The sequence below is a fragment of the Eschscholzia californica genome, unplaced genomic scaffold (assembly GCF_041429995.1).
Source record: "Eschscholzia californica isolate CP2 unplaced genomic scaffold, dmEscCali1.0.p SCAF_3, whole genome shotgun sequence".
NCBI classification, from domain to species: Eukaryota; Viridiplantae; Streptophyta; class Magnoliopsida; order Ranunculales; family Papaveraceae; genus Eschscholzia; species Eschscholzia californica.
The window spans coordinates 65,411,462-65,425,811 of NW_028238420.1; the positions used below are offsets into that span (position 1 = coordinate 65,411,462).

At 36.5% G+C, this 14,350-nt stretch overlaps 1 protein-coding gene and 1 pseudogene across 1 annotated transcript; one reads left to right on the forward strand and one right to left on the reverse strand.

The window, feature by feature from the left end:
• Positions 1-653: 653 nt before the first annotated feature.
• Positions 654-1,181, reverse strand: LOC147553453 (serine/arginine-rich splicing factor RSZ22A-like; annotated as a pseudogene).
• Positions 1,182-2,043: 862 nt separating this feature from the next.
• LOC147553454 (elongation factor 1-delta-like) lies at positions 2,044-5,221 on the forward strand. The gene is made up of 8 exons (XM_086665427.1): positions 2,044-2,160; positions 2,870-2,965; positions 3,056-3,172; positions 3,260-3,353; positions 4,227-4,350; positions 4,466-4,579; positions 4,757-4,918; positions 5,015-5,221. Coding segments are annotated over exons 2-8 (699 nt in total). The 5' UTR covers positions 2,044-2,160; positions 2,870-2,879; the 3' UTR covers positions 5,017-5,221.
• Positions 5,222-14,350: the final 9,129 nt, after the last annotated feature.

Below are 14,350 nucleotides of genomic sequence, written 5' to 3' on the forward strand. Positions count from 1 at the left end.
TCTTTTGTTGTGGGTAAAATCCGATCTTAGTGTATCAAAGCGACTTCAATCCTGACTAAACATATAGTTGGTAAATTTGACATTTCTTTTATGAGGAATGTCAAGTTGTTTATTTTATTTTATTTTTTTGAGGAAAACTCGACATTTCTATTATATTGGGCTAAAAACCCAAAATGTTAGTAATTCACATAGTTTTCATTGTAGAAAAGAAGAAAAAAAAAAGGCATTTCTTTGTAGTCGAGAATTACACCCTACAGATCATTATTAAGGCGCCTAATATACCAGATGTAGATGCTAAAAAAACCCAGAGAAGTAGTCCCGTCATTGGCGCCATCCTAGCTCAACATAAATCACAAATTGTGTGCAGTAAAAACCCAAATATGTAAAGATTAATCAAAAAAAATTATTAACACTCCAATTCTACTCTTTATTTTTTTTGTTGAAGGACTCCAATTCTACTCAACCGGTCATAAAAGTTAGATCAATAATAACTCAAGTCCTCGAATCATTCTCATTTCTTTGTAGATTAATAGCTATACCATTAGAAGTCCAAGACACGACCACTTTGAGTTCAGCTCCTCTCTTGACGGTTATCCCTCCTATAATTACAACTAGGACGAGGGTGTTACACTACGATGCCGTGGAGATCTCCTTCAACGGGGTGGGCTATAACTCCTCCGATAGCTAGGGCTCCTACCACGTCGGGGACTAGGGCTCCTAAGGCGAATGGGACTAGGGCTCCTACGACGTCGGGGACTAGGGCTCCTACGAAGTGGGGGACTAGGGCTTTTACGAAGTCGAGGACTAGGGCTCCTACGACGTCGGGGACTAGGGCTCCTACTGCGCCTACCTGCTACCATGCCCAGTGAATCACCACGTGAGCGACATTCCGGAGAAAAATGGCTAGGCCAAACAACACACTTCAAACCCTCACCTCCACCACGTCCACCACCACCACCGCTACCACGTCCAGAAGAAAGTTCGACACGCCAACCGTTCTTCTCATTCAAAACAAGGACTGCATCTACATCATCACTATAATAATAAAACTTAACAAAAGCATGACCTGGTAATTTACTACATCACCAGACACTACGAACCATACCATAGACACTGAATTTATGTCTAAGTTCACATTCTGAAACTTCTGCGTCCAAATTTCCAACACAAACCCTAGACATACTTATCGACCTGTTACTTCAACCTTGATGTAGAAAATCTAATGATCCAGAAAAAAAAAACTCTAACTTTCGCTCTGAGAATGGTGTGATTATATTTGGAGGGACACAAACTCTAATGTGCCGATTTATTTGTTCTGTCAGTTTTTTTTATGAAGGTATTTGTTCTGTTAGTTGAATGGTATTTTGCTTTTCCCTTCAAAAAAAAAGAGTTAATTCCTATATGGCCCCCTACTTTGTGACCAGCTTCCTTTATGGCTCCTTTTTTTTCGTAAATTCAAATATGACCCCCTATTTTCATGGAAATGTCCTAACTACTCTTCCTTTAAATCTTTTTTCAAAATAAAATAAAGAAAACAAACATAATTCCACCTCACTTCCCTCTCCACCACTTATCTCTCTCCACCTCACCTCTCTTCCCAAATCATCTTTCTCTCTCTCCAACTCACCTTTTTCTCTCTCCACCTCACCTCTCTCTCTCTCTCCACCTCACTCTATCTTCTCCGATGAAGGTCGCCGTCCGGATAAATTTCCGGCCGGCGACCTTCATCGGAGAAGATAGAGTGAGGTGGAGAGAGAGAGAGGTGAGTTGGAGAGAGAGAAAGATGATTTGGGAAGAGAGGTGAGGTGGAGAGATAAGTGGTGGAGAGGGAAGTGAGGTGGAATTATGTTTGTTTTTTTATTTTATTTTGAAAAAAGATTTAAAGGAAGGGTAGTTAGGACATTTGTCTGAAAATAGGGGGCCATATTTGAATTTACGAAAAAAAGGGGGCCATAAAGGAAGCTGGTCACAAAGTAGGGGGCCATATAGGAATTAACTCAAAAAAAATGTGCCGATTTATTACTACTCGGAACCGGACTATCCAAGCCCAACCCGACGTAGCCCATTATCTCTATAAATAGACGGGTATCAAATTCACGAAAACCCTAACAAAATAACTTCTGACTCTGAAGGAATTTGCTCGATCGAAGTTCATAAGAGGTAAGCTCAATTCTTCTCTGTATCAGTACTTTCATGGAGGATTAGTTGTTTTGTATGATAATGATTTGATGATTCTTCTAAATTTTGTAAGTATTTGTTGAATTTTCGGTTTGTTTGTTAATTTATGATGCTTTTTATTGGCGGGAAAAAAGTATAGGAAAGTAAGATCTGTTGTGGAATTGTGCATCGGATGAGTTATTTTCAGTGTTAGATTTTGATGTAGATGAAGAAGAATATTATTTTATGAAAGTATTAGAAGAATTTCACACAGATTTCGTTATGGAGTATTTGAATTTCACGATTAGTAATATTAGCTGGATGATTTCTTATTTTGATTTAGATTTCTTTGTGATTATCCTATTGAGATCTGTGTAATGAGGATTATAGATCAATATCTTATTTGATATGTCCTCATGGTTGTTAATTCTTCAAAATCCTTTTTTTTATGTAATTATAGTATCAAAGCTAATAGAATGCCCGAAATAGTTAGGCCAAATTTGGTCGAAATTGGATGTGGGCAGTCAGATTTCTCCATACAGAGTTAAGAGAGAGAAACAGGGGACGACTGTATATGGCAGTTTAAGTCAGACACCAGCCAGCTTTCGGCTGGCGCCAATCATTATTGTTTTTGTGTTGTTAGTAATTATTTGATATGGAGATTTTCATGAACTCAACTAATGGTCTTGTAAATTTGTTTTCTGAGTTTTAGCATATTAGCAATGGCAGTATCGTTCAATAACCTCAACTCTGCTTCCGGCCTTGAGAAACTCGACAAGTATCTTCTCTCCCGGAGTTACATCACTGGGTAAGCCTTTAGTATTTTATATTGGTAATCCGTTGATTGTTTTTGTAAATTTATAAGTAAATTTATGATTTTACTCTGTTGTTGTTTTAGATACCAAGCTTCAAAGGATGATATTACTATCCATGCAGCTTTGTCAAAAGCCCCTTCTTCGGAATATGTGAATGTATTTAGGTGGTACAACCATATTAGTGCACTTTTAAGGATCTCGTAAGAACTACATATTATTTGCTTATCTTGTCATATTTTTCGCTCTTTTTGTATCTTTTCAATGTATTAATAGTTCTTCGATTCCAGTGGTGTATCTGGTGAAGGTCAGGGTGTCACTGTGGAGGGATTTGCACCTGTTGTTGAAGAGGTCGTTGCAACCCCTTCTGGAGCTGATGCTAAGGTTTGTAATCTGCTTATGTTTTATCTCCTGCAATCACATCCCCTACGCTTTGTATTTTTAGCGCTCGAGGCATACGCATCTAGAGAGAAAACAAAACTTACAAGCATCGATTAAGTTTATGCAACACAAGAAGTAAAAAACCTTTATATATCTTGTTTGTTAAACACGCAAGGCTTTATATTATTGCAGCAAAGTGGAAAAGGCTATATTATCTTATCTTTCTACATAAATGTGGTATCAAATGTTTTTCTACAAGATTTGAAGTATGGCTTTTCCACACTGGGGCATATGTCTCAAGGCGGTGCATCACTTTTACAGAGCAAACCACGACCTTAAATTGGGAAAACGTTTTTTTTGACATTGCATTGTGTAACGTCCGCTTACTTTTCAGTGGTCGCCTATACAGTTTTTTTTGTTGAAAGCCAGAGAGCAATAGAAAATATAAGTAAACCTTTTTTGCATATCGACGAGGGGTTGATAAATGATATATCACGATATCAGCCACATGAAGTGACCCTAGCTTTATAGCTACTTACTAAGATTTGATATTCTACAAAACTGGATCATAAGTTTAATAGCTAGCACACCCATTTTAGGATAGTCTGGATATCACTTGAAACCTGCTACCATGTTTGACTGGCAAAGAAATTATCGATTCAGAAACTATTATCCGATTAACGACAGATCAGTTTATCTTTCGATCTTGGTGTTGTACCGTAGTACGAAGATCATCTTTAAAGTTTATTTATTTTGCTGTTATGTTATCAGTTGTAGTGATACTATATTAATAGTTACACTTCAATGCGTTTTTATTGTCGATGCTATTCTTGGTGATTCTCTATTTCTCATTTATGTAACCACTCTTGGTTTCAGGCGCCAGTTGAGGAGGATGACGATGATGATGATGTCGACCTTTTCGGTGAAGAGACCGAGGAGGAAAAGAAAGCATCTGAAGAACGTGCAGCCGCCGTCAAGGCATCTGGGAAAAAGAAAGAATGTTAGTATAGATACAATCTCTACTATTTCAGAATTCCTTGCTCTCTCTTTTGCCAGATAATTAAGCAACCTCCTTGCTGATATCCCTTTTTTCTATGTTCATGTGAAACCTTTAGCTGGGAAGTCCTCTGTTTTGTTGGACGTGAAGCCATGGGATGATGAGACGGACATGAAAAAACTTGAAGAAGCCGTCAGAAGTGTCCAGATGGAAGGGTTGACCTGGGGAGCCTGTACGTCTCTCTCTCTCTCTCTCTCTCTCTCTCTCTCTCTCTCTCTCTCTCTCTCTCTCTCTCTCTCTCTCTCTCTCTCTCTCTCTCTCTCTCTCTCTCTCTCTCTCCTGTTCAGATATGGGCACATACATATATGTAGTGGAAGCATTCTAAATTTTTAAATATATCTGAATGCAGCGAAACTTGTACCAGTTGGATACGGAATTAAGAAGTTGCAAATTATGTTGACGGTTGTGGATGACTTGGTATCAATTGATTCCCTTGTCGAAGACCATCTTACCGTTGAACCTGCAAACGAGTACATTCAGAGCTGTGACATTGTTGCTTTCAACAAAATCTGTAAGTTCACATCCATATTCTTAACCTAACAGGTTGAACTATTTTCATAAAATTTTAGCGGAGGATCTTTTCCTTATTTTTCTGGTTGTGCAACAGAGAGCTCCGAGGGAGGGATGAATAGCATTTGTTCAAAAATGAAGATCGCGTTCTAAGGTGGATAGGAGAATAGAGGCTGGTGTTGTAGTAAAAATGGTGACTAATACTAATTGATCTTAAACCTACCAGTTAGTCAAACAATTTCTTTTGTGGTAATATGAAGACAATCAATTTATTTTGGAGTATCAGATTCAATTTCTTTTAAAATTCAAATTTCATGATTAGAGCATATAACTTGTTTTTTTCCGGTAATCACGAGTGAACCTTGTCATCACCTTCACATTTGGTCAAAATTTCAGAAAAAAAGATGCCATGTCATTCTGGCAAAGCAATTCGTCAAAATGCTTCGTTAATGTAGCATTTTTGTACTCTTAATAACTCAAGCCTTGGGTTTCTCCTCGTTAATGTAGCATTTTTGTACTCTAAATAACTCAAGCCTTGGGTTTCTCCTAATTTACTTACTTTGTCGAGTCTGGCAGGGTTTGGTCGAGTCCATCCGAATAACCCGGCTGAGTCGTAGTCAGTTACTCGCAGAAACCGTGTCCTCGAGGTTTGGTGGAGTGTAAACTCGGCTACCTGAGCCCATGTCATTAGTTACTGTGAATGTTAAAGAACATCACATTATTCACTAATGGCCTGCATCAGACACGACAGTTCCAGAGGCCGGAGTTATACCAAAAAGATGGTTTTACTTATCGAGACATTTCGAGATCAAACAAGTCTATCAGTAAACTAAAAACAAGAATTTAACTCCTTTGGATCTATATATGTCTCTACCTTACTCCGGCGGATATCCTGAAATTTGCAGAATCCAGTAATCCACTATACAGAGGTTCAAGATAAACCCTAAACTTTCAAAAGCAAAAGTGGGAGCAACTAAAGCCCTCAAGGAATCATGCTGTGAAATGGAGCACAACAAATGCCATTTAGAATTTGCAAAACACAGGACTTTTAATACAGAAACTAACCTGACTTTGCCCACTTGAGGGTATTTTGCTGCCCATAGGCTTTCCAAATTATAATAAGTTCTTGCCTTCTCAACAAGAGCATGAACCATCACCTTCCCTGAAAACCCCAAAAAGTTAAGAACTTCGAAAAAAGTCTTATAACCCTAATTTAACAAAACGCGAACAAATGTCATATAGACTATAATCTCTTTATCTAAAGCTCCAAGTTTTAGCAGTTGCCAATATTGTTCCCGCTTTGACACCCAAACCCAAGTCCATCGGTATAAGGTTTGGGGTTTTGTTCGTGACGAAGGTTCCACGACCTACCCACACAATTACTAAGTTTGACCACGCACATATAGACTATAATCTCTTTATCTAAATCTCAAAGCTTTTGTTGTTATCAATATTGTTCCAGCTCTTTGACACTCAAATGCAAGTCCATTGATATAGGGTTTTGTTCCTGGCGAAGGCTCCAGGAGCCAACCCATACACTTACTAAGTTTGAGCACGCACATATAGTATTTATGAACACTCAAATGCAAGTCCATTGATATAGGGTTTTCTCTCTAGTATTTATGAACGCACATATAGTTTATCATTTTGTTGCATCTGAATTTTGTAGTTGCATCTATGCAAACTTTGAAAGCTATGGTTCCATTACTCTTAAACCCTTCAAGGGGATCTGAGTACGGGGACTCTTTCATCGTTCATGAAAATGGGAGTGAAGAGATGGGAGAGGTTCTCGATTAGGAAAGGTTCTGGGTTAAAAGAAATTTCGAGAGATTTAATAGTAAAACCTCGAAAATATCCACCCGAACACAACTCATTAGTTAGTATCGAGACCAAGTCATTAGTTAGTATGGATGCTAGAGAACTATAGTAATATCTATGAATTCTGAGTCATTTCTTGGCGGAAAATACATACATTCTGAAAAATAAATGAAAACCATACTTAAAACCTAAACTCGCATGCACGCAAGATAAAAACACGGAAAATAAATGTCTATTATGTGTTTTTATTTTGGCTTATGTAGAGAAACCAGATTTGTGACATAACTTGTGGTTGGGGATCTCCAATCAAAGGTTTCTACTATTTTGGATGTCTTCCTTTTCCGGTCATAATGATAGTAATCACAAGTTACACCATTCCTTGTAATTGGACCTCTTTTGAGTCCAATGACAAGTAGGTCTGTACCTTCAATGGCTTGAACTTGGAGAACCCGATTACGACATTCGCAACTAATGTGAATAGTTTCTTCAATCCAATTACTACTACTCTTGTCATATGAATCTTCACGTAGTATCCACATCTTTAACTTGTCACAGCACGAGTCACGATGTACCAGAGATACACATCCGTCAACCTCTAACAAATCATTTACTATGTACTCCACGGAAATAGGGGTTGAGATAGTTATGAATTTTTCTTTCCCAACATCAAATGCCACTATAAACTTATTATAGAACTCTCTTTCACGAAAGCATGGCGGCCTCGTAATTAAGCATGGCTTCCAAAATATGAAACCATTTGTATAAACCCATGTATGGTTGTTGAGCTGCCAAGGTATTATCTCATCAATGCTTCTCCAACAATCGTCTTTGCCTAGTGTAAATATCTGGCAAAGGTCATCATCTTGACGAGTAGCTTTCGGCCATGGTTGTCGAATGTACACAGCTTTATGTACTCTGGTGATAGGATCAAATCCAAATGCACAACTTTCGATGGTGAAATTCGGTACTCTTTTACCCCAAATACTACATATACCTCTGAGATTAATTACTCTTTCATCCAAATTCAAATCTATTTTCTCTCTAGTACTGATGTTGTAAACCAGAATGGAATCGAATCGTTGTAAACATAACAAGCCATTGACGGGCTTAACAAGATCCACTCCGTATACTTGTTCATCATGAGTTTGACTATTTACTACGCGTTCATGTAAATGCATCGTATGTAAAGAAAGTTCAGTAACCCTATGAACGAGGAGCATAGGGTTACTTTTAGATCGTGTGAAATATAAATCATGAAAGTATGAATCATGTTGAATTAAATATTGCCAATATATACATATAGATTTAAACCGCATCAATGACTTTACGGGTAGTCTGATCAGTATCCCAGATACTAAAATATCATAACCAAGAACCACCATACCAGTTAGGAGGAGGAGGAGGTTTCGCTTCTAGATATGGTCCCACTATTTGTCTTGTCAATCTTCTTGATTTCTTCTTTCCCTTGCAATCAATAAATAGAATTTGCTATTCAGTGCATTATATATATATATATATATATATATATATATATATATATATATATATAGGTTTATTAAGAAAGTAATAATTGATTAAAGAAAGAAATCTGACCGGATCTTCTCTCCAATAAATATGGAATCTGTTAGCTATTGTAACCAATCAGTTTTCTGTGTAACTGTTATGATTTCTTTGAGTGATTCATTCCATCTATCATACAATTTTTTTCTTTTAATCTCATTTATGACCTTATTTCGAGGGAAGTTGTTTTAGGATGTTTTTTTAAACCTTACACTTGTAGAGAAAGTAGTAAAGGTGTTGACTGTTGGAGGAGGAAAATACTAAGTTAAAAAAAAAAAAGGAGGAAAAACTATTTTAGATGGGAAAATCACGTGTGAAAATCACGTTAGAAAATCGATTTTGTCAAGGACTTTGTACATGTAGCACTCTCGAAAAATAATTATGTTAAACTAAAAGCAATGGCGTGATAAGAACCACAAGCCAAAATCTTAATATCATAAAATGAACCCAGTGATCTAAAAAGTAACGAGAGAATGTATTTCCAAATTCCAATACAGAAAAAAAAAAAAAGGAAAAAAGTAACTGAAAGTGTTCAGTTCTTTCCCAATAGTCGCAAACTATCTCTATTTTCTCTTTCTAAGATGAAGCACCGCTACGAAGAACTTTCTTTGGTTTCATTGGTGCCAATTGAGTGTCAACCTCAAAATAAAATCATTTAATCAGCTCCCAAGATACAAAAGGAAAAAACGATAATCAATTGTACAAAATGCAGCTATTTTCAAGAAAAAACCTCTAAAAAAATCATTTATTCAGCTCCTAAGATACAAAAGGAAAAACGACAATCAATTGTACAAAATGCAGATATTTTCAAGAACAAAAAACGATACAAAATTGCTTTTACGTGCTCATTTTTACTTTTAATAGGGAAGATGATTAGTATGGTGTAATTACCTCTTTCTTCACTGGGTCTTCCTTCTCGGATAAGGTCAATTCAATATGGCAAGGAGATGACATATAAGTTGTGCAAAATACGCATATAGGTTGATCTTGTGCTATGCAAAAACCCTTGAATATTCGAGCAAGAAATTTGAATGAAAACTGAAGGAAAAATTAAAGACAATATCAAAGGAGAAGGATTTCGGCTGCTGTTGTAGCTCGTTGATAAGATAATGAGAAAAAATCTTGGTTTCAATAAACAAATTAAAGGTATGTGCGCGTAGGTTGGTGGGCGGCAATCAGCTCTTCCAAGTTCCTCAAACGTATCAGGCTACCCACGAGCACGATCGAGCTCAATAACTTAACTACAATTTTAAGGTGTAAATTAAGTTAATTTAGATAAGAAACAGAAAAGTGATATCTTTGTATTTCACTAGTGAAATTCCTATCATCTAAGTCAGAGACTAGGTCTAATTTAATGATCATCTGTACTCAAATTTTTGTACAACAACATGATTAAACTCTTCTAGTCAAGCAAAAAAAATACATTGAACTATAATTTCAATCAAAAGATAATGTTGTAAAACCAGATATTAATCTCAAATTAACACACACCTTAAAATGAACCCTAATATCTGATCCTCTAGTCTTGCAAGCTGAAAGAAGAAAATTTCAAAAAACAAAAATCATATCAAACCACATGAATTTGAAGAAAATGAAGAAAAACCCTAATATTAAATTAGAGTAGTTCACATTTGGTGGGATTATCTGCAGGGGCGGCCCTGAGATTTTTTAGCAGAAAAAAATAATTATTAGAAAATGATCTATAAGAAAAGAGAATAGAGAAGTTTCTGCCACTTTTTAATGGTTACGGTGATTGTGTTGGTCGTGGTTTGACGGTGGTTGTAATGGTAGAAGTTCAGTACTTGTGGCAGTGATGGTATAGTTGCAGAGGTTCTTTAGTCGTGATATTGATGGAAGTGTCAATTAAAAGAAACGTATAACGTAAAAAAGAAAAAGATGTTTTTGCTTGAGATTGAAATTGGATTAATTAGACTCAATATCATGTGTTTTAGACCAATTGAGTCCAACTAACGGTTAATTCTAGTAATTTTTAATAGAGAGAACAAATTGGGACCACTAATTATTTCATTAGATTTGTATATCCTCCATAAAGATAGTTCAATTTTTGAATTAAATCTAACAATTAATTTAGAATTTCAGAAAATTAGTTCCAGTAGCCCTATACTACATTATGTCATATATAGAGGTGTAGGGGTGTGAGGGAGGTGATAAAGGGCAGAGAGAGATATATGCCGTATATAGAGAGAGATATAGGTGTGACTAAGTGAGAGAGGCTGTCTTCATCAAAAAAAAAAGTGAGAGAGGCTTTACTCGCTTTGGGCCAGGGCCGGACCTGATTTATCTGGTTCCTTTGAATACTTCACTTGAAAAGATTCAAGATAAGATATTATAAGTTTGAATCAAAATAAAGGAAAAGTATATGAAGATAAAGATATAAATTGCTAGGAAGATTGTTGTATACTTGTATACCATTGTTTGATTTGAATATTTCTTCCCGTGAGGCAAAAACGGGTGGGAAGAGACTTATTTTGGAGTATGGGAAAACCCTTTAATTCTAGGGTTTTGGTTGGGGGAGTTACGGAATAGTGAGAATATTAATGGGTTAGGCTTTGTAAGCCTTCTAAGAAGGTGGACTTTATCTTCAGGCCACTGTTTTGGGGAAAACATTAAAGTTTTCGGGGAAGACGGTGGAAAACAAAAAAAGTTAAACCAAACACCCCTTTAATGTCGCCGGAAAAAGTCGTTGGTCGGATGTTGCCGGCGACTTCACCATCTTCTCTTCTCTTTCTCTCTCTCTCTTCTCCCTCTCTTCTCTTTCTCTCTCTTCTCCCTCTCTTCTCTCTTTCTTCTCTCTTTCCTCAAACTAGACCTCCGGCGAAGGGGCTTCTCCCCTTCGACGGAGATGGAGAGGAGAATAAAAAAAAAATTGTCGCCGGAGATGATGGAGTCGTCGAAGATGGTGGAGTCGCCGGAGAAAAGAAGAAGAAGCTGAAGAGTATTTGGTTGTTTGGAGAAAATAAAAAAATCTATTTTTTTGTATCCACCCAAAACTTCACACCCCGGAAACTATATAGCTTTCCCCAAAGCGTTGGCCTATCTTTAATGGCCAAGGAAATATATGTATAGACACACCCGAGTCACCAGACTTACCACATGTAGGGATGGGGATTGGTCCAAGCTTGGCCCGTCGGATTTATATCATGCATCCGGTTGGCCTGGTCTGATCCTGAAACTCCCTGTTCATTTGTACTTTCGTGTTAAACAGGGTGGGTTATTCTAAAAAAAATTAGGGTTCAAACCCCGTCAAACTTTTCGGGTTTCTCGGGTGGCAGGAGGTCGAGTAATTGGTTTTCACGAAGGAATAAAATTTCGAAATATTTCGGTCAAACAGGCTTACCCCACCTTCGGATTTCGGATATTTGTGGGCTCGAATGGACTCGAGTGTCCATGACAGATTTGAGGTTCTCGGATTTTTTCCCCAATCATAACCACTGTGAAATTTCTTATTCCAATGCAACTTTGGAGGTTGAATTGAATAGGAGATTTTAGAATTTTCAATTTTTGTTTAAATTTTTATGTCTGGTTTGTTTGAATAACTAATTTGGCATACATTTCGGTTAGAGGATTCTGATTTAAACAAGTAAGATTAAAATAGCAAGGAAAAAAACAACTTAGCTAGGAAATTCTATAGGGAACCCTTTCAACAAAGAAAAAGTTCTATAGGAAACCCTAGCCCAAAAGGCCAAAACCTAATATCCTCCCACCCCGACTTCATTTTGACAAAGTTCCATATAAACGAGTAGTATGGTATGCGGAGCCTCGCCCCTACCTATCAGAAATGAGCAACTTAGAAATAAAGAACGAGGATGTAAAAGCAAACTCAATTCTAGAGATCTACAATACCCAGGCGTAGCTGATACATTGGCGAACATATATTAGCCTTTCTATACACACACACACGTAAACACAAAATCCAATACGTTTTAAAGATCGGCGTTTGAATTGCTTACTTAAAGCTGAATTGGAATATATACAACCTCTCACTTGTTGAGGGTTTTGAAAGAATTTAACAAGAGGACGAGATCTTCCACGAAACTCGATTTGATTGAGTCGTTATATGTATGTCTCTCCGTTAGAGATGCAGCTCCGCTAGAGATGCCGCTCCATTAGAGCCTAGAGACGCCATAGTTCCAATTTTATTATTTTATCAAAAATATTGAAATCTCAACAGGTGCCCTTATGATTGGCTCAAGAGTCAAGACACCCTCTGCTAATGTAGAAATATATTAAGTTTTTTTTCTTCACCCCTTCAACACTAATTCGTAATTGAATTTACCTTCCTCAATAAATTGTATTCGAGTTCATATGCATAGATTTACTACCTGGTAAACTACTGGGCCTATGTTTGCCGTAAAAGAACTCGAATCATAGATTAAATGATATACGATCAAAATAAGTCGTTATGAATCATATCCTCAACTAAACCTAACACCAAAGTAAGGTATTAGAATTACTAAAACTCACATTTCCAAATCAATATTCTAGGTATACTATATTCCTTTTCCACACGTCAAGCATTATCTTAGTATTTTTAAGAAAAGTAACCAGTCTGGAGGGTAAACTATTGATAGGAGTAAACTCAATTTCAATTAATTTTGAGGGGTAAATTAAAAGAAAACCCAAAAATATTTCTTAGATAATAAAAAGGGTGGAAAAATGGCCGGCGAAAAGTTTTTTGGAAGTCGAATACGATCAACGTATATCGTTACATTTGACATAGATACATCAAAGATGTGATAAGCTCAATATCCGCCCGCTCAAATCCTCGGACTCCGTCTTCTAGGGTTTCTCCATTCTCAGTCTAACAACCATGTCGATGAAACCTTCATCAATCCAATACGTCAAGAAGTTAGGTCAACGCTTGATATTGCTAATCGTTCACTCGCGAGTGAATCAGATATGTTAGTATCTCTCTCTCACTCTCTCAAGAATTTCTTGATTGTGAACTTAAGTTTGATTTTGAGTTCTTAAGTTTAGGAACAAATTAGGAATTTAAGCTTTTGGAAAATAATATTGTCTCCAGCATAATACATAAGATCTATTTAACCTAGAAGATTAGCTTATAGATGATCTCGCTCGTCGGCATAGGAAGAAGAAGGTTGACAGAATAATAATTTCTCTCTCTAAAACTTTCTTGATTATAATGTTCGAACCCAAGTTCAGAAATCTCAGAGTTGAATAGTCAATAGAACTTGACCTTGTATTTGATGATTGTGTCTTATGCTAAATGTTATACGTGAGAATAGTGCTGCTTTAGTAATTGGCAGGCATTTAATCTTGATATGTTCATCAAACATACATTATATTTAGTGTCTGAGGCTTAGAAATAAGTTAGGCATTTAATCTTGATATGTTCATCATAATCCATAAAATATATTTACCCTAGAAAATTTGGCCACAGAAGAGCAGACACATCTGCATATGAAGAAGAAGAAGAAGAAGGTTGATAGTTTTCTATAACTTGAACTTCCATCTTGTTTAATCATCTAATTTAGACACAAAGGTTTCAATCTCTAGTTAAGTAGTGAAGAATACAATAAATGCCTTCATTTAGTTTTCTCCTGTTTTAGTTTCGGCATGAAATTTCACTTTAAGTATATAAAATGTTAGGGAAATTGTAAACATAAAAAATACTGTAATACATACTAATATTTTAGCTAAATTAATGACTAAATACTAGCCAAAGAATGTAAGAGTTTAAGAGACAAATCTTATTACGGGTTAAAACATGCCCCAACTCTTAATACTTCCCATGGTTATAGTTGATATAGATATAGAATAGATGCATAAAATTGTATCTAACTTGCAAAAGATCAGATTAACATGTAATCTGGTTAAGAACGTCACCGATATTGAAATTACTTTTCATTTTCAAAATCCCTAATCATCAGTTAATGTCGATCCAAGTGCTGTTCAAGGCTCCAGCAATGGTAATGGTGACCATCTTTCCCAGGCAGGCAATATGGGCAAGATGACAGGTTTAGTAGAAAACATTCAAAAGTTATGACACAGACAAAGTTAACATCGTGTCCAG

What these genes read in the sequence shown, in the direction of transcription:
- LOC147553454 (XM_086665427.1), top strand. Translation starts at nt 2,880, where the DNA reads ATGGCAGTATCGTTCAATAACCTCAACTCTGCTTCCGGCCTTGAGAAA. An exon ending in ATCTGGGAAAAAGAAAGAAT is followed by an intron (nt 4,351 to 4,465) that starts GTTAGTATAGAT and finishes TGAAACCTTTAG; the next exon opens with CTGGGAAGTCCTCTGTTTTG. An exon ending in AGGGTTGACCTGGGGAGCCT is followed by an intron (nt 4,580 to 4,756) that starts GTACGTCTCTCT and finishes ATCTGAATGCAG; the next exon opens with CGAAACTTGTACCAGTTGGA.